The 19333-nt window shown below is 44.6% G+C and overlaps 1 protein-coding gene across 2 annotated transcripts in view; it reads left to right on the top strand.

Moving 5' to 3' along the window:
- Nucleotides 1–19333, top strand: part of LOC144766788 (inactive serine/threonine-protein kinase TEX14-like) — a 1338527-nt gene that overhangs the window by 958981 nt on the left and 360213 nt on the right. For both annotated transcript variants that reach the window (XM_078650521.1, XM_078650519.1), the window contains exons 15-16: nt 13991–14606; nt 15007–15200. In XM_078650521.1, coding sequence (XP_078506647.1) covers nt 13991–14606; nt 15007–15200 — 810 coding nt within the window. The remainder of the gene's footprint in view (nt 1–13990; nt 14607–15006; nt 15201–19333) is intronic.

Genomic DNA, 19333 nt, shown 5'->3' with positions numbered 1-19333 from the left:
TGGGCAAATATCTATTTCTAATGACCGTAAAATTCTTTTAGATACCCAAGACATATAAATTCTAGAATATAATTTATGTGAGACAGAAAAGTAGGTGTACCCCGGTATATTTGGGTGCAGTGTTCTCCAAGCATCACTAATAACCTGTAATCGGCCCAGTTCCCAGCTTGCCCTGCGTGTCCTCCGCATTCTATGAAATGCCCCTCTTGTTGTAGTATCAATCCCATAATCCATGATACAATTAAAATCACCCATCACCATCCTTTCACCCTCCCAATTCAGCAGCTGCATATTTATATTATCCACGACTGTAAGGATCATCGCTATTACTATGCAGAACACATACTTCTTCTCTTTAAACATAATCTGCGAGATAGCCCAGCGACCTCCTTTATCCGATGTTGTCTTGCAAACTGTTGCCCTAAACCGTTTATTCTTCAATATTGCAACCCCACGAATAGAGGCACTTTGAGTAGACCATATCATCACTTCGAAACCTAACAGTTTTAAACATCCCTGGTCTTTATAAGAGAGATGTGTCTCTGTTAGCATAACCACATTTGGGTTGTACATTTTGAGCTCTTCTGCCACTAATTGCTTCTTAATCCTGCTGTTTAACCCCGCCACATTCCATGCTAAATATTTGACCCACTCTATGTTAAATAAAATATACTGCTCCTTTTAGTAACCATCTTAGCTGTCTGAATATGATACTCAACTATACATTCATCATTGCTTTTCACCCAAATGTTTATCTTTCTTTTTTTTAAACCCTCAACTATTCCCTCCCTCTCTCCCAATCTCTACAAGAGATTGGCCCTCCCCCAGCAACTAGAAGGAGGAATCATCCTCTTTCTCAAAGCTGCAGCTGGTTTGGCAGCCCCCTAAGAGTCCCAGCCACAGAGGTTCCAGAGGCTTCTAATCTCTATATTATTTACACATGATTAAGAAAAACATGAAACGGAGGAAAGCATTAAAGTGATATTTTTCTACCATACACCACAAATAAATCCTTCCATTGCAGGAACAAGGATAGAAAAAATGTGCCTTTTCTCCCTCTTAGCCCGCCCCCTCTTTCTGCCATCCACAGAGCACCTTTTTTGCCTCTGTCGCGGAGAGAAATATATAAGATTGTCCTCCTCGGATTACTTTCAGTCAGGCTGGCTCTTGCAAGTATGCTTGCACTCCAGTGGCTTTCATTGGGTCAATCAATTGCCTGAGCCGCCAGATTCTGTCCATTGTAACCTTACAGTAATCAGAGCGGAAGAAAATTGAGTAACCATCAATGGACATAGGCGAACTAGGACCAGCCTTTAAGTAGACTGCCTGCCGTAGTAGGAAATTGCCAAAATAAATCAAAAAAGGTCTGGTATATCGATTGTCCTGCCTCTTTTGAACCATTGGCAACCTATGAGCCCTTTGAATCTGGCAATCCCAGTCCCAATCCCCGAGGTCCGGAAAATAATTCTGCAATATTTGTACTATGAAAGTTCTGGGGTCTGAACCTTTTGTCCTTCTGGAATGCCAAACATCTTCAAATTTTGCCTCCTCTGGCAATTCTCTAGATCCTCTAGCTTGAGTTGCACGGTGGCCAACAGATGGTATTGCTTCTCAGTTATGCCTGACGTTTTCAAAGTTATTTCTTCCGTATCTGCCCCTCTCTGTTGCAGTTCAGCTATCTCAGCCGTCAGTGTCCCTACTTTAGTAGTGACTTCTTTTAGAGACTGCTGGATACCCTGGGTGTCTGATCGTACTTGGGCAAAGAGTTCTCTGGTTTCTTCTTTTTGGTCTTTAAGATTCTGAAGCATCAGTGAAAGCATCTTGGTTTCATTTCTATGTTCTTCCTTATTTTCCAGATCCCGGATAGTTGCTGCAAGCTTGTTTCCTCCAGCGAGACCATTGAGACTGACCCAGGATCAGATTCTAAATCATCCATACCTTCAGCCACTAGCTCCATTGCCCCGCCAGCTTCATCGGTCATACCAGTCTCTGATAGCCTTGATATCATATTTTTGACACCCTCCTTTTTGCTTGAACCCATCACCATATAGAACTATCAGCTGAAGCTCCTTTTTTCCGCTGTTTGGCCCTCTCATCTCCTGATTTCTGATCTCCTTCCCAAATTTTTTTTTCAATTCTTTCACAACTTTTGATTTTTGGTTTTTCTTTTTAACTGCTGCTAAGCCTGGTGTTTGCTTCTGCTGTCCGACCGCAGACACATGTTGCGAAGCTGAGGGTGTTTGGCTTTGCTTTTGTATCTAATCAGTGACAGAAACCGAGGAAGAGGTACTAAGATTGTCCAGTATCAAATCATTAGGTGTGGTTGCTGGAGTAATGGGGTTTATAGGGGGTCCCAAAGATTAGCAGTCTCATCAGGAATTAAACAGATCTCACCTTAAGACCCTCCTTTATCCTGTACTGAGTCGCTCTTATTTGTATTACCAGCCTCGCTCACCCCACAGCTTGAAACTACATCGCCTTAACCATCATTGAAAGTTCCGAGCTCAATTGCCTCAATTGCCATCCCCCCTCCTGGGATGTACGCCTCTCTCTCTCCAACTTTAAGAGCCTTGACCTCCCTGGACATTCCAGACAAATCCAGAGTGATCGCTGTTTCACCAGGGCTAACAGCGAGGCTCTCGCACCCCGTCCCCAAAAGGGTTCCTCTCCCCATCTTTTTTGAGCTCAGATTCAAATCAGAAATCATCACGCTGTCTGAGCCTTCCTTGGACTGAAGAGATACCTGCGAGTTATTTGGAACATTGTGTCCTGGAGAGATGGGAGCCGCGTTACTTTGTTGCTCACTGATAGCCAAGCTCACAATATCCGCTAGTGTGTTACAATTATTAAAAGTATCCGCTTCAGCCACCATATCGAAAGAAAACAGTTCCGTAGACTTCCTCGACTATAGAAATTGCAGCACAGGTTTCCCCAACTTTCCCTGCCCAGTACTTAAATTGTGGTAGGTGATAATGGGGTAAACCCTTAGTACACCGACCTGGGTCAGCATGTAGTTACAAAAAATGGTCGGTTACAAAACAGTGTTCATTACATTTGTTTCCTCATTGAGTAGTCAGAAAGGTACACATCAGTCATATCAGATTGAGACTGAATTTAATTCAGCTATAAGCAGTGGTATACAAACACAGTTATTTAGTATTTAATTCATACATTGCATAACGGTGAGTTTAATTATTGTTCAAAATAGTGCTCAGTGGGTGAAAAAAGGAGGGATTCCAGATTCAGTAGGGTAGGGGGTGGTTGGAATAGATGGAGGGACAAAGAAAAGGAATTGTGTCCTGTTAGACAATTCAAATTTTAATAACGAAGCATTTCCTTTCTGTGAATAGATCACATAGTTCCCTGTACAATCAATACACGAAGACCATTTATGGCAGATTCTAGCATAACGTGTATGTTGGAGAAAAATTGTCGACGTTTCGACCCCGATATGTAAGGGCGGGTGGTTCCTCAGTTTAGGGTCTTCATCAGGACAGTGAAGATAGTTTTAGAGAGCACATAGGTTCCGGCGTGTCGGAAAGTCCCACCTCGGTTGAAGACTTGCGCCGTGGTAGATGTTTAAGTTCTTGGGGTTGTCAGCCTTGGATGGATGTATGGGGTCCCAGGTCGAATGGGAAATGGCGTAGTATTTAAAATGTCTTGATTCTGTATAAGTAGGTGAGGATTCAGTCAAGCACCAACTCCACGGATCCACAAGATCGCTACTGAGAGGCTGGCTGCCAACCTCTCAGTAGCGATCTTGTGCGGGCGCCGACTGGACCGGCTGTGGAGCCTTCGCAGCTCAGCAGAGATGATGTAAGAATAATTTGTGGAAGATTAATCCGTGGAGTTGGTGCTTGACTGAATCCTCACCTACTTATACAGAATCAAGACATTTTAAATACTACGCCATTTCCCATTCGACCTGGGACCCCATACATCCATCCAAGGCTGACAACCCCAAGAACTTAAACATCTACCACGGCGCAAGTCTTCAACCGAGGTGGGACTTTCCGACACGCCGGAACCTATGTGCTCTCTAAAACTATCTTCACTGTCCTGATGAAGACCCTAAACTGAGGAACCACCCGCCCTTACATATCGGGGTCGAAACGTCGACAATTTTTCTCCAACATACACGTTATGCTAGAATCTGCCATAAATGGTCTTCGTGTATTGATTGTACAGGGAACTATGTGATCTATTCACAGAAAGGAAATGCTTCGTTATTAAAATTTGAATTGTCTAACAGGACACAATTCCTTTTCTTTGTCCCTCCATCTATTCCAACCACCCCCTACCCTACTGAATCTGGAATCCCTCCTTTTTTCACCCACTGAGCACTATTTTGAACAATAATTAAACTCACCGTTATGCAATGTATGAATTAAATACTAAATAACTGTGTTTGTATACCACTGCTTATAGCTGAATTAAATTCAGTCTCAATCTGATATGACTGATGTGTACCTTTCTGACTACTCAATGAGGAAACAAATGTAATGAACACTGTTTTGTAACAGTACTTAAATTGGAGGAGTCCACCCTCTGTATCTCCACGTCTCCCATATCTATATTGCCACCCCGAGTCACTGCCGTACTCACCGGCGCGCGATTAGTAGCTCGGGTGCTCCTGACTTTAGCTTTCGGTGGGGCCATATTTTGTCGCGCCACCAGATACAGCTTCACCTCCGAGCAGCCGCTAAAACCACCTTGCCAGTTTCCTTGCGGATTCTGTATGTATCGGTGGGCGGCCAAACACTCGACAACCCTGGTATATGGCAAGCTCCTGGGGCCAATCCTCACTATCGCCTGCATCCAATTCCACATGCCCAGCAGCAAGCCCAGCAGCAGGAGTGGCTGAATCTAACAGCAAGTCCGCTTGTGGATGCGTCCGTGAATCCGTCCAGTAAACCATTTCACCCGCGATATTGCAGTTTTTACCGTTTCACCGCCGAGAGTACAGAGACGCGAACGTCACAGTGATAGACGGACAGTGTGGCCAGCCTTCCTTATTCTGAATTCTGCTTTCCTCTACTATATTCCTTCCATTGTAGCTTAAGCCTCCAGAGTGCCTCCGTGACCGACTCTCTGAGACGGCGTCAGTCCGCCATCTTGCTCCTCATCTACAGAGGCAGAATTGCTATGGTAAAGAAAAAGAATAGCTAGAGTTTTACACCACTTGCTATTTAAGTACTATTTCCAGGCCCTCCTATAACTTCATCTTACACCAAAATGTTGAGTATTCTTCTCTGAGAATGGTGGTGACGCTACTGAAGTTCTGAAAGGCAATGAGCACACTTACTAGATGCTCCTTAATGTTTCTGTGATGGGGTAACTCTGTTACGTAATTTCATGAACAATCCCTATAATGCAGGGCGCAGGGGTTGTTTTATGCGCACTTAGGTGTCATCCCTCAGTAAAGAACATTCTATACTGACAAACAAGCCATCTCAGAGTGATGTATATCATGGTGACATATATGTACCTCTTCTAAGGTCACAAATGCAACTATGACTCCAGTAATAGTGTTAACCATGTGTCCTGATTTATCAGAACATTCATTGTTTACAATGCTTTAGAATGACACAATATGAAGCACTATAAGAACTAAACGTTGGGATCCTATTGAACTGTCAGTTAGGTTTACCTGTTTATGTTGCTATTTTCATACACAGACACTGTTCCCATGGCCCTCTGTCACACTGCAGATACAGATGGATGACGCCCAGTATCAATATGTGAACAAATCCCCCTCCTCCATCTGTGTCTCCTCGGACGCAATCTCCAACCAGTCTGCACCGCGACGTACACGTACCTAACCCAAATGATGTCTGTGTCAGATCTGCTTCTGACACGTCCCCTAAAAGGTCATTATTTATACACTAAATCTTGACTGACTATACTAACAATATTGCAGTTTCAGTAGAAACTTGCCCTGTGATTGGTTGGCACAGGTGACATAGGGATCTTATCATCCTGTTCTCATTGCAAGTCCAACCCATACTGTTTCTGACAAGAGGGGCTTAATGCTAAGAACAATATACATAACATGTATCAATAGGAACATCTCTTGCAACATCTTAAGCAACAAAATGTATCAATCCTTTCCTGTCTCTCTTTCACATCGCACACAGGGATGACACTGCCCCATGAACACTGGTACATTGGCACGGTGACAGGTGTGTACATATCATTGTGGCCTTGACCTATGTGTCTTCACTTGAGGCCCTTGGCAGTTCATCCAGCTGGCACATTCTTCTGCGCATGCGTCTCTCATTCAGCACACAGCTAACAATTCTCAGCCATGCTGGATTCTTAGGCAGCCATTTTTATTGTGGGCCCAAATGTATACTAAAGTAAAACAAACATAAAAGAATATTAATTTATGAAGTGAAGCCCATTATGTTCACCTCCCACCATTCTAATACCCTGTAATAATTATTACCTAGCGAAAGCTATTACTTTAAAGCAGCTTTTCTATTATTAGTGCACAACATGCAAAATGTGCAATGTACAACATAGCATAAACATGCACCCGTGCAAATTTTCAAAGCGCAAACAATTAATACATGCTCATAGCAACATGCTCTAATGTTTTAGATAGCTTTTCATGCAAATTGCATTGTCTCCACATGTAGTGTTGGTGCATGGTTGGTCAATTAATACATATTATAAGAAAGATGTGTTATGAACTGAATATGCATTGTCTAAATATGCAACAAAGCCAAGGTCTCTTAAGATGGGAACAGAGGGTGTAGACTACAAGGAAAAGGAGCTGGGATGAGAGAGCACACATTCCATTCTTATCTTCAAGGCTAAAGAGGCCACAGTAAACCTTCTAAAGGAAACTGAAATCACAATTTTTTCTACACTACAAAAACACATGTTAATTCAGAAAGTGCAAAACACATTTTCGAAATTAATGTACATTCTATAGTGCGATTAAAACCCAATTATTCACATTTAAACATGGCTGTTTAATTCATTGAGCATGTTTTTTTCATGAAAGAGGTTTAGACTGAAAGCATCTTGACCAGGCCTCATTCATGTGTCATGTGTTTTCACTTGCACCAAAATTCTGCGTGCCATTTTAAAATGCAATTTTGTCTGAAATTTAAATCATAGCAATGCATAATCTAGGTGAAATCTAAGCTACTTCAGTGGCACCAGGGCAAAAAGTTGTCAGAACTCCTCTAAACACCTAATATTGCTATTGCATCAATCAATGAGGATGAGGTTTAGGAAAGACTTAAAAACCTGGCTGATTGCGAAAACCTAAACATCGTGAGTCAGATTGTTCCAGTCATCTATGTATCACAGTTAGCGCCAAGACGCCTTGGCATTCGCTGCGCTCTATAGATAACATTTCAAATCAAATCAAATTCATTATATTATTTACCTCTTTCATTTCATTTACAAAATGTTGCTATTACTTACCCGCACTATACCACTAGCAACAGCACAATATAGTGCCTTTTGTACATAAACAAGTCATAACACGTTAACAGACTTTATGTAACATATATTGTACAACTACTCAGCAAGCTACAACTTAAAAACAGGTTATTATTAATCCCATAGGAGATGCCTAATGCATTTACCAATGCTTTTAAACTAGTTATCATACTTTGTCCAGAATTTGGTATGTTTCTGAGGGCAAGATGGCCGCTGACTGATTGCAGCAAGAGGTCGCAGTTCTCCCTCCCTCCTCCCAAGCCTTGATTATGCTATAAGGAGTGCTGGAATGCTGGAGATCCCTTACCTAGCAAATTACCGGATAGCGGCATGGATTTGTGATTTTTCTTCGCTCTGTTGGGTGCTGCGGATTACCTAAGGGCCCAAATCAGCCGAAAGACGCTGATGTTCAGAAGGAGCAGCAGGTGAATACTAATGCCAAGGAGTCACTGAAAGATCCAGCAGCTTTGACCTCATTCCAGCGCAGCTCAACACAGCTGCGGAGAGGCATTACAAAAAAGCCCGATGACCCGCAAGGCAATGGCGGTGGTGGGCCCGCGGCGATCAGCGGCGGGAAAGATTTTAATGGAGTTATACGTAAGTCAGCATCAGTAAAGGGTGGCGTAGATGGGGGTAAATCAAAGGACCCCAAGGAACTTGTACTACGGCAACCTACCTTGCAGGAATCCTTTTCCACGAAGGCGGCAGAAACAGCAGCGATCGACTCTGGAGCTGCACTGTCGGAGGACGCTGGAAGTGCGGTTGCTGGGCAACAAGCGGAAGCAGAGCTGCAGGCAATTCTCTGCGATAAGCAAGGCAGTTCGAGCGCTGTCTTTGCGGGGCCAATAGCCGATGTTCAGGACATACAGAGCATGGGAAAAGGCAAGTCTCCTGATCTTGGCTGAAAGCGGAGTGAATGACGGTTGTGGTGCTAAACTCAAGCAAGTTGCTGGCGCCGCTGGCTGGGCCGCTGGGGGTGCAGAGAGTTTGTTGAGTAATAAACTGACTAGACTTGGAAAAGTCCCCCCTGTGGTTTCTTCTGTGTTTGGAGAGGAGGGGGCCGCGGGACAGTCTCATGTGTTAATACAAGACAGGGGGATTCCTGGTACCCCGGATGGAGAATGTTTTTTTCTCTCAATGATGATACGGACTCCCTGTTATCAAGCGAGGGAAGCTTGGTTAGCAGCTCTGACTCGGACTCTGCAGTAAGTTTGTCAGTTCAGAAGGCACCGGCGACTCATAGGGGCATTCAGCAGAAAAGAAGGTCAAAATCAAAACCCCCTCTCAGTCCTTTAGACGCTGGGGCAAACAGGAAACTTTGTTGGGACAACTCTGCAACCTCACATCTTTACCAGGAGGGTATGGTAGTTCACTCACAGCTGGTCCAGGACAATCTAAGTAGCCCGCCTCAAGCCAAATCACTTGATCTTTTATACACTACCCTGAAGCAAATGCAGGGTGAAGCCAGATCAGAGAGCCAGGAAGCCAAGCAAGCGGCAAAGAAAATCCAGAGCTCCATGAGAAAGATGAATAAATTGAATGATGAGATGGCAGATAGAGTCGCTCATGTTGAGGAAAGAACGGGGAGGCTTGAAGACGATGTCAGTAGATGGCAATTATTCAAGTATGCACAGGAGAAGATGGCAGAGGATGTCCAATGGAAGTTGGAGGATTTCAAGAACCGTCAGAGATGAAATAATATAAGACTCTTGGGGGTTGCGGAAGGGGTCGAAGGACAGGATCTCAGGTCATTCGTTATCAATTTGTTTGAGGGGGGCTTTTCCCGAATTGAAGTTCAGAGAGCACACAGCTTCCCACTGACTCCCAAAAAATTCTATGGGGCATCTCAGGTTGAAAGACCTCTGGCAATCCTTGTCTATGTCAGCAATTTTCTTCTAAGACAGGAGATTATGGAGAAGGCAAAACCAGAGGCTAGACGTACGTTTGATGGGGTCACCTTTTTTGCTCGTCCGGATTTCTGCCATGCCACGGTAGAAAGAAGGTTGATGCTTAAACAGTTGATTGTGCCCCTCCAAAACTTAGGGCATGAGGCATATCTATTGTATCCGGCAAGGCTTAAGATCATTGTTAAGGGGCATGTCAGAATGTTTTTTTCGGAGATCAAGGCCCAACAGTATCTTGCAGAATTAAAGGAGCAGAAGGGAAGATGGGGGAGGGGGGGGTTTGTTTGGTTTTCAGTTTTTTTGGAAGGAGATAGGTTCCAGATAGAGGGGATTTTCCCTAGGAATTGTTGGTATTAAGGGGCACAAAGGGTGGAAGTTTTGGGGGAGCGGGGGTTGCGACTGCTGCAGTCTAAGCTGTCACACATAGGTCATGAGTGACCTATTTGCCTGTATGGGGGGTGGGGGGACTGGGGGGTAGTTTTAACAGGGGACTGGGGGTGGAGGTGGGTTGGGGGTTTACACAGTATAGCACAGCACCAAGTTTGAGTTGGTTGATCAATCATATGAGGTATATCAGCAAAAGAATTAAACATTTTTCACAGGAGATGAGGAAATTACGTAGTGACATATTGGCTATCTGGATGGGACAGGTATACGATGTATGGTGTCCTGGTTGAATGACCACATGAAAAGACAGCGCGTTGTGGCTGCCCTGAGAAATAATGCGGCTCGATTTTGTTTGTCTCCAAGAGACACACGTAGAAGGGACAAGGTGTTATTTAATGAAACAGATGGGTTTTAGTCTGCTTGCACATTCGAAACAGGGGACTAAGACCAGAGGGGTAGCTATTTTGTCAAAAAGAAGGGATGTTAAGGTTAAAAGAAAGAAGGGAGATCAATGGGGAAGATGGGTGTTGGAGGAATGTATAATAAATTATCAAGTAGTTACTATAGGGTCGGTATATGGATCAACTGAGGATGATCCGGATGTTTTTGAATTTTTAGACTTAGAACTAGCTTCCTGGCCTTAGCCGGTCATTTTGAGCGGTGATTTTAACATAAATGGGGTAGGGGTTCTGGGTATGGAGTATGGGCAGCGTTATGGAGGCCGTAAGAAAAAAACATGTCGAACGATACTTAATATGGCACGTAATAACTCCTTAATTGATGCATGGGTACGGCTGAATCCGCTAGATGATGGAATTACATATTATTCCGCTCCACATAAGGTCTGTGCCAGATTGGATTATTTCTTCATATCAAACTCTCTATTGTCAAAAAGTCAGATAGAGAAGTTTCCTTGCATGGTCTTTGATCATAATCCACTTGTTTTAGCATTGAAACTGCAGGCGGGGATAGGCGGGTGCGAACATGGTCTTTTGAAAGAAGGCTTCTCATGGACGATGGGTACTTTAAACATATGAACGATTGGATACCAACTTTCTGGGAGAATAATCATGGTAGCACTTCCTCAGGAGTTATCTGGAATGCTTTTAAGGCTGGCATTCGTGGCGAGACATTAAGTTATAGTCTGCATACACAAAAACAAGAGGAGATTAGAGTGAATAAGCTGGTTAAAGCAGTCTCGGAGGCAGAGGAAGAGCTGACTTTGGCAACTCGGTCTGGCTCCTCACCGGATTCGGCACTTTAAAAAATCTTGTGTACTAAAGCAGAGGTGAATCAGGGCTTTGCTATTAAGGCAGCTGCGACCTATTTAACAAAAAGGGAGCAATGCCATGAACTGAGCGAGCGAGTGGGACATACCCTCGTGGTTCGCACAAGACAGAGATCGGCTTCGGGAGAAATCAAAGAAATATCAGATGGTAAAGGTGGTATAGTTGTTGATGCTGAGGGGGTTAGGGAGGTATTTAGACAGTTTTATGCTAAACTTTATAGCAAGGATCAGCCAGGGGACCCCTTAGATATCCAATGGTATCTCGGGGATGTTTCTGCTCCTCAGCTCTCTGAAGGAGACAGGGAGGCGCTTGATGTACCTCTCAATCTCGAGGTAATAACTGCAGCACTTAACAGTCTCCCTTCAGGTAAGGCTTCGGGGCCTGACCAGATCCCCATCGAATTTTATAAAACATTTCAAGCTGTGATACGCCTTGATCTGGTCGATACAATCTTACAGGCCCAGTTAGTAAACTCTGTGCCGGATTCTTGGGCAGGCGCTGACATCGTTGTGATCCCTTAAAAAGGTAAATCACCTTTGGAACCAGGGTCATACAGACCTATTACCCTTATGAACTCGGACACCAAGATCTTCTCTAAGGCAATGGCTCTTAGGTTGTGTAAGATTATAGGGCAATTGGTTAGTCCTACCCAACATGGTGTTATTCCAGGGAGGGGCACTGCACAACACGTCCGCAAGGTAATTACCCTATTTGATGCCATGGAAGTCTCAGGAGACCCAATGGCGGTTATGTTTTTGGATGCAGAAAAAGCATTCGATCGGGTCTCCTGGGATTTTCTCTGGACAGCTTTAACTTGGGCTGGTATTGGGGAAGGGTTCATTAGGGCAATTCAGGCACTTTATCAATCCCCTACAGCTCGGCTTAGAATCAACGGAGGGTATACCTCAGCAGTGCAGATCAAATGGGGTACTTCAACAAGGGTGCCCATGTTCACCTTTGTTATTTGCGGTATATATGGACCAGTTGGTCCGCAAGCTGGAAGAAAATGATCAGATCCTATCGATTAGGGCTCGGGGCCAATTTTTTTTTAACTCTGGTCTATGCAGACGATGTTGTGATAGTGACTCCTTCTCCTGTTAGTGCTATCCCAGAAGTAGAAAGGGAGGCTGCGATATTTGGTCAGGTCTCAGGCTATGCGTTAAATGGTCCCAAGACACAGATGATGTACGGGTAGTTAAATCTGCAGTGTACTTGGGGATTAGCATCTCAGCAGATCTGGATAAGATTGTGGGTCAAAATATTGAACCTATAATGGCTAAAAGTAAGAAAGATCTTGATAGAATCCACAACCTTCATCTCTCTTTGGTGGGGCGCGCTAATGTTGTGAAAATGATAATTTTGCCTAAATTCCTTTATTCATTTAGGACAATCCCACTGACTTTTGAAGGCAAATGGTTTGTTGCAATTGAGCACCTAACTAATAGATTTATTTGGGCACACGGGAAGACCAGGAGAGCCCTTCGTTTTATAACTCTCCCTAGGGACAGGGGAGGATGGGCGGTCCCCGATTTTAAGTTGTATTATTGGGAAGCAGCCTTCCAGTACATGTGTGGGCTGATGGGGGGGGGGATACCTCAGATCCACAGGTTAGGATAGGCTCGACAAATATATACGCAATACATATTGGCGAGAATACAGAAAACTGTTTTTTGAAATATACTGACCCCAGTTATTTTAAAAGAACTAGATTTAAAACACTTATGGCAGCTTATAAAATCTGTGCGGCATTCTGTAAACAACTGGGGCTGGGCAGATTTAATGCCTATACTCGAATCAATAGGAATTCTTCTCTCCCGGCAGAAATATTTGCAGATTCTGTTATGACTGATTGGGGGCGACGGGGGATTCGGAAAGTGGGCGATCTAATAAAGGCTAACTGAGTCCTTCAGTTTACTGGTATTCAGGAGAAGTATGGTGTGGCTAGTAATAATTTTCTTAAGTTCTTACAAGTCCGGAGCTATCTAATATGTAAACAGGGAGGCACTGCCGGGTTTGGGAAAAATAGGATATTGGTTGTAATCGAGGGTGAGGCAGAGTGCTCCATTAGAAGGTTCTACTCAGAGCTGTCTGTCTTAAAACATATGACCTGGAAAAACATGGAAGGAAATGGGCAGATACGCTTCAGGTGGACCAGAATTGTTTTCAGGACTCTCTTGAGTTGGGGCGGACTATACTCTGCTTGGCAGCATTGCAGGCCCAACACTATAAAACAATATACTCCCTGTACCATACACCCGCTAGGATTGCTCAGTGGGGGGGTCGACAGGAATTACCTGTACTCGGTGTAATAGTTCTGAAGTGGATATTATTCATGTCTTTGCATTATGTCCTCAACTACATTCGCTGCACAGAGCCATTGAATCCTTTCTGGGTCAAACTCTAGGATTTAATGTTACCCTTACGCCAGCATGGATCATTCTTGGGGTAGGTGGGGGCGATGAGCAATGTAGCTTGCAGTATTTCTTATTTATGGCCATGTCAGTTTTAAGAATCTGTGTGGCAACAGCTTGGCTGGATAATTTAGCCCCAACCTTCCATCAATGGTTGGCTAGATTGCTCTCTGTGTATAATTTGGAAAAAGGGATTTATGATAGGAAGGGGGAAAAAGGTAGAATGCTTGGGAAATGCATTTGGAATCCTATTATGATATGGAAGAAGAATGTCTGAAAACAAATTCTCTTTGAATTTATGTTTTCTTTTTTTTATTAAGAATAATGACTGTTCTTCTGTTCTTTTTGTTTGTACACCTCGGAAAAGTGACTGTGCTGTATGTAAAATTATTTGATTTATTGTTCGGAAACAGAAAAACGTAATATAAATATTTTTTTTTTAAATACTCTGTCCAGGCTTATTGAAAGTGCATGTGCCTGATGCCTTACTTGTCTTTCATTTAATGGAATTGCTTTAGTTAATTTTGTATCTTTTTTTTAGAATACGGACACCAGCAGTTCCTCACCAGGTATAGCCAAAGAACCTCCACTGGATTCTTCCGTCCTTCCACAGGAGCACTTCATATCAAGCCTGCAGGAATCAACCACCTTGCTAGAAAAGGCAGACACATCACTGCAGCTACTAGAGAGGCACTTCCTCAAAGGCATTGGAGTTCTGGAAGCAATTGCCAACCACACAGAGTTATGCTCCGCCTGGGGAGCTACTGCAAGTGTGCAGCTAGATGACTTTGCAAATAATTGCTCCACAAAACCTCTTCCACATTCCACGACCAAGCACCTGCAGCATGGCCCCACTGAAGTGAAGCCCCAGCTCAGTAAAGAGCAAAGACCTCCAGATCGAATGCTAAAAAACACTGGTTCTGTCACCAAGATAAAGATTCTTGGTCCACCTTCTGAAGTCAAAGCATCACAAAAGAAGCACAAAGGTGATCAGATGGATGGAGCCAGGATTGTATCATGCACTGATGATGGAGGATTGGACGATTCAGCAATTATGTCACACCAAGAGCTTGCAGGCTTCATGCGGCCGCCAACATACCCCCGACTAAAATCAAACCTGGGCCTGAAATTGAAGGCTAGTAGCACCGCTCGTAAAGGTAATTGTCCACTCAGAGTGAAGAGACGCAGGCTCATAGATTGCAGAAGAGCTGTGGCCGGTCACAGTTCATTGTGACACCCAGACAAAAAGGCACTTCAGGTCAGTGAGAAGTGGGCAGTTTAATTTCCTGGAGACTTCTTCTAGCACAACTCCGGTTACTGGAATAGCAGAGGTATTATGTGAGTGAGGATGTGGATGCATTGATTAGTCACCTCTATGTCCTAGTGTTTGTACAGCTGTGGGCCCTCCTGGGAGACAGAATGGGCGGAGCCAGTGCATGTTATATGCTGGTTCCACTCGAGCTAGCTCAGCTTCTCTACCATTCCAGAAGTTATAAAATGTATAATTCAGCCACGCAGGCCTCTCAACATTCATTTTATGACACCTTACTTTTTCAGAAACATCCAAAGAAGTTGTTGATCCAGTCTGCAAAGGCCTGTTCTTTGTGACACAAGAGGCTGAAAAGAGAGCTGACACTGGAATTCCGAGAGGACAAAGACAACTGTGTTGTGAAGTGAAACAAGTACATAGCCTCTCTCTGCAGAGCATCATTGATCTCACACATCGCTCACGACAGGAAGACAGGCAACAGGTAGGCCCTTAACCCAAAAACATCACATGTTGCAGGTCAAACAGCATTCCCTCATGCTTCCTGTTTTTTCACTTTTCACACATATCATATTTAATAGAATGACATACAGTTTTTGAAAATCCTTTGGTACAAAGTTGAAACCCCTAGATTGTTTATGAGGTTCCCCTCTAGAAGTGGACATGGCATACGTTGATATGCATCCTGATGAAACATCATGATGACTTCTTTAGACTAAAAAAGCATATCATGAAGGACGCAATTTCACTCTACTTCAGAGATCCAACACTATTACCCCCTCACAGCTCCTCAACAAGATGAGCTGCCACCATGACAGGCACCTTTGCAACCACACCTCTGCATTAAATGAACATAGAGACATGGTGGCGGAATACCCATATAGCCACAAGGCATTACCCCTTTACTCACAAGCAGATGCACAAGTAAGCAGTACTTGAAAATCTCTTCTGAATCCTAGCCTACCTCATTCTCAAGTTACTTCCTAAAAATATCTCTTTGTAGACTATTTTGAAGTATGTCAGTCTACATAAGTTTCACTCCTTATCTGAGCGTAGAACTCCAATGTTGGTTTCTGATATAATTTTACAGTTGACTCATTCTCCCACTGAGAGATTTATTCTGAAAGATATCCATCCAAAAGTTGTAAAGCTTAAAATGACATCTTGTGATGCTTATAGGACAGATACTATCTAATTAGCTGAGAGGTACACAGAGGATGGACTCCAAAATCAGTGTCAAGATGTGTGTATCTATAGGCTAGATCTAAATACATTATATATTGTCTAAAAGTAGTCACGATTTGCGCAATGACTTTTAGCAAATTCAAAGGTATTTTTGTGATGGACCTAGGCACTAATAGGTCAGTTCGGAAAATGTCAAATCGCAGTGGGACTCGATTCAACCTGCCTCATAAGTGTTAATGAGGTAGGTTGCAAATTGCAACCCACTACAATTTGCTGTCATCACAGGAATGGTGGCCTGCTGGGGTCAGCAGGACCACCATGTCTCTGATTGCTGTTTTTCTCAATGCAGCCCTCTTTCCCTTAAAGGGAAAAGGGATACATTATAAAAGATTAAAAAAACTTTGGAAAACTATTTTATTTGTTGCTGTTGATACGCATGCTCCGCATATTTCTGCCATCTAGTGTTGGGCGTGTGCAACTTTTTTTTTTTTAAGAAGTCTTCTACTCACAAGGTCTAGTGACTCAATCTATTGCTAGTAATGCACGTGGGCATCCGTACCATTTTTAGATTATTTTTCCCGCATTCGGGTTCAGACGTGTTCTCACCGAGCTCCAGTTAAACGTCTTGTGGTGATGTCACCGGGCCCGTTCGGATCCTTTTGATGCATTGGTGTAACAATTGTCATGTCTTCCCTTAGTCTAGAAATGTTGCACACCCTTGTTTGGTTTCACAACAGAGATTTTTATATGCCCCTTTTGGGGCTTAAGCCTTCTCGACATTTCTCTGCACTTTGATGAGCGGAAATATTTCATTCGTACAGGAAGGGACTCCATTTCGAAACTGCCTGAAGTGTTGCTCTGAGTATCCACGGATAGACCTCCATTGGGGCCCATATTACACATAGTGCCCCGGTGGCACAGCAGGTGTTAGCACCCTCTTTGTGTGCGCACAGGGCACTTTGTTATTACAGAAGGGGCCGTGGACGCTTGTGCGGCCCCTTCTGTAATACCAACGGGCATTCCCTCGTTTGCATGGGGGTGTGCCCCATGCAAGGAGGGGATCCCTTTGCCTCTGCGCCAGCGCCGTATTGCAGATGAGGCAGAGAGGCAAAGAAGCTTTCAGGAGGTGCACTTGTAGTGTGCTATCTAAAAGGTGGCCCACTGTCAGTGTGCTTCCTGAGAGCAGCCCTCTGGAGAGGGGAAAGGGGTCTTATGGAGCCCCGAGACATCCCCTTGCAAATCACTGACTACATCCGCCTGCAAAGGGATCTCTATTCCCCTTTAAAAATGCAGTTGGGTTGCCGCCTGCACTGTGAAAACACGAAGTGCCATCAAAGCAGCTGCTCTGTTTTTCACATGGATGCGCTTCCCCCAAGGCAGCAAGAGTTTGTAGCTGCCCTGAGGGCAGCGCATTCATCATAATACGGCGCATTGTCCTTTATTGTGCTGGTTGCATCTTTTAAAAGGTGCGCCCAGCACAATGAAGGAAAATGTGCCCCATGTTTAATGTGGCCCCAGATGTCTAACCTCTGACTCTGGAGCACGGCGAGGCCTGCTATACTACTTGCTTCGCATTCCATAATAGGAAGACCATGAGCTACCGTCTAACTCAACACCTCCCATCCATCTCCATGTCGTATCATCAGTGGCACACTCACGATCTCTTCGGTGATCCGGACGACGAAGTCGAGCTGTACCCGGGGACTTCAGCCACAGAGGGTCGGTCTTCTCTTTAGAAGAGAGCTCCAGCTCTCTATCATCATCCATCGAAGATGCCAGCCGTAGGACCGTCCCCCTTCCTGCACATTCCCGGTACTGGGGCCGAGTGTCACATTCGAAGGGGTCCAGCTTCGAGTCCAGAAGCCCGCAGGAGACTTGCAGTCTGCCACTGCTAGAAGGCCATAATTGGCAATGTCAACATGCATTGGGCTCAGCACCTACGCAGCTCCTGGCACTACAGCAGGTACCAGAGGCACGCCGTTCATCTTTGACTGCCCTTTTGGCACTGGCTTCAAAGATACCCTCAAAGCCATCTTCAGACTCAAAATCCTCGGAGCTGAAATCCACCCCAGTTCCACCAGACTATTTTCAGCACCAAAGCGCATTCCTCTTCCGCCTCTGAAGATTAAGGTCAGCCCATCCTCTCTCACCTTCAGGGTGAGCTCGGTGTCCCTTAGCAGGGATCCTCATCCACCTACAGACTGGTTGGATCCTTGCTCAGCCTCCTCCAAAATCCAAAGATCCCACTCCTACTAAAAGGAAGCTGACCTTTGAGAAGGCCCTCAACCCATCAGAAGAGCCCAAGGTTCCATGGTGCTGGGCAAGAGGCACCAGTTCATCACCCCCTGCCTCGTCTACCTCCACCTCACCATTCCCCTACTTCTCCTTTGCCACCTTCTCCACCTCCACCACTTCCTGACCCCTCTTCTGACTCTTTTCAGTGGTTACCAAACTCTAGGCTTGGATGAGACAGTCAAGGATCTCCTCATGGTTATTATGACACACCTTTAGGCCCACACCCTCAAGACGACTCGTGGGATGTTAATCCCGACCAGTAATCTGCAAATCCTTACCTGCCTGATGACATCACCTCCTACCATGAGGCCCTCCATAGGGCGGCCACATACCATAAGGTTGAGATGCATACTCTACCAGAGGATAATGATTTCTTGCTGAAGACTCTCTTCCACCCAGCACTCCATGCAGTACCTCCCCATGCTTACGGGAATGCTTAAGCCTGCTCCTGACATCTTTAGGGAGCATGTAAAAGTCTTGTTTATTACCCCCATGTTCAACTAGCAATAAATGGTGGCCCCTCTGACCGGTATCAGACAACTTCCACCGGATGACTTTGTTACCCATACCGCCTGCAAGCGTGCCAATGCCCAGGGCACAGGCGATGTACAACTTCCAAACAGGGATACTAAGAAAATAAATGTAGAAGCTAAATACGTCGCTGCCTAGTCTGTGACACATTGGTGTAGCGCCAATTCTGTCAGTTTACTTTCCTGGTACAAGAGGTTGCATTGGGATGAAATGGAGGATCTTATTCCGCACCTCCTGGACCAGTACAAAAAGAGGGACTTGTGCCAAACGGCAAGCTCATCTCTAACACCAATATTCAGTGTGCCCTCAATGCCAGCGACACTGCAGCCTGCAGGATAATATCAAGCGTCCTTTTTTGCCAACATGCCAGGCTGCATGTTTCCAGCTTCAAACCGAAAGTCCAGCAGCACCTGCTCCAACTGAAGTTCGATGGGGAGCACCTCTTCAGACCACAGGTTGATCAGATGCTCAAGAAGATAAAGAAGGATACTGATACCGCAAAAGTCATGGGTGCACTACAAATACCTTCTATCTGTGATTCCTTTCATTGGTCTCAGTACAGTGGAGGGTCCTAGACCACCTCTCTTGAGGCATCCACCTCTTTTC

This window comes from Lissotriton helveticus, chromosome 7 (assembly GCF_964261635.1).
Source record: "Lissotriton helveticus chromosome 7, aLisHel1.1, whole genome shotgun sequence".
In the NCBI taxonomy this organism is placed as follows: Eukaryota; Metazoa; Chordata; class Amphibia; order Caudata; family Salamandridae; genus Lissotriton; species Lissotriton helveticus.
This window is presented reverse-complemented; position numbering and strand designations above follow the sequence as displayed.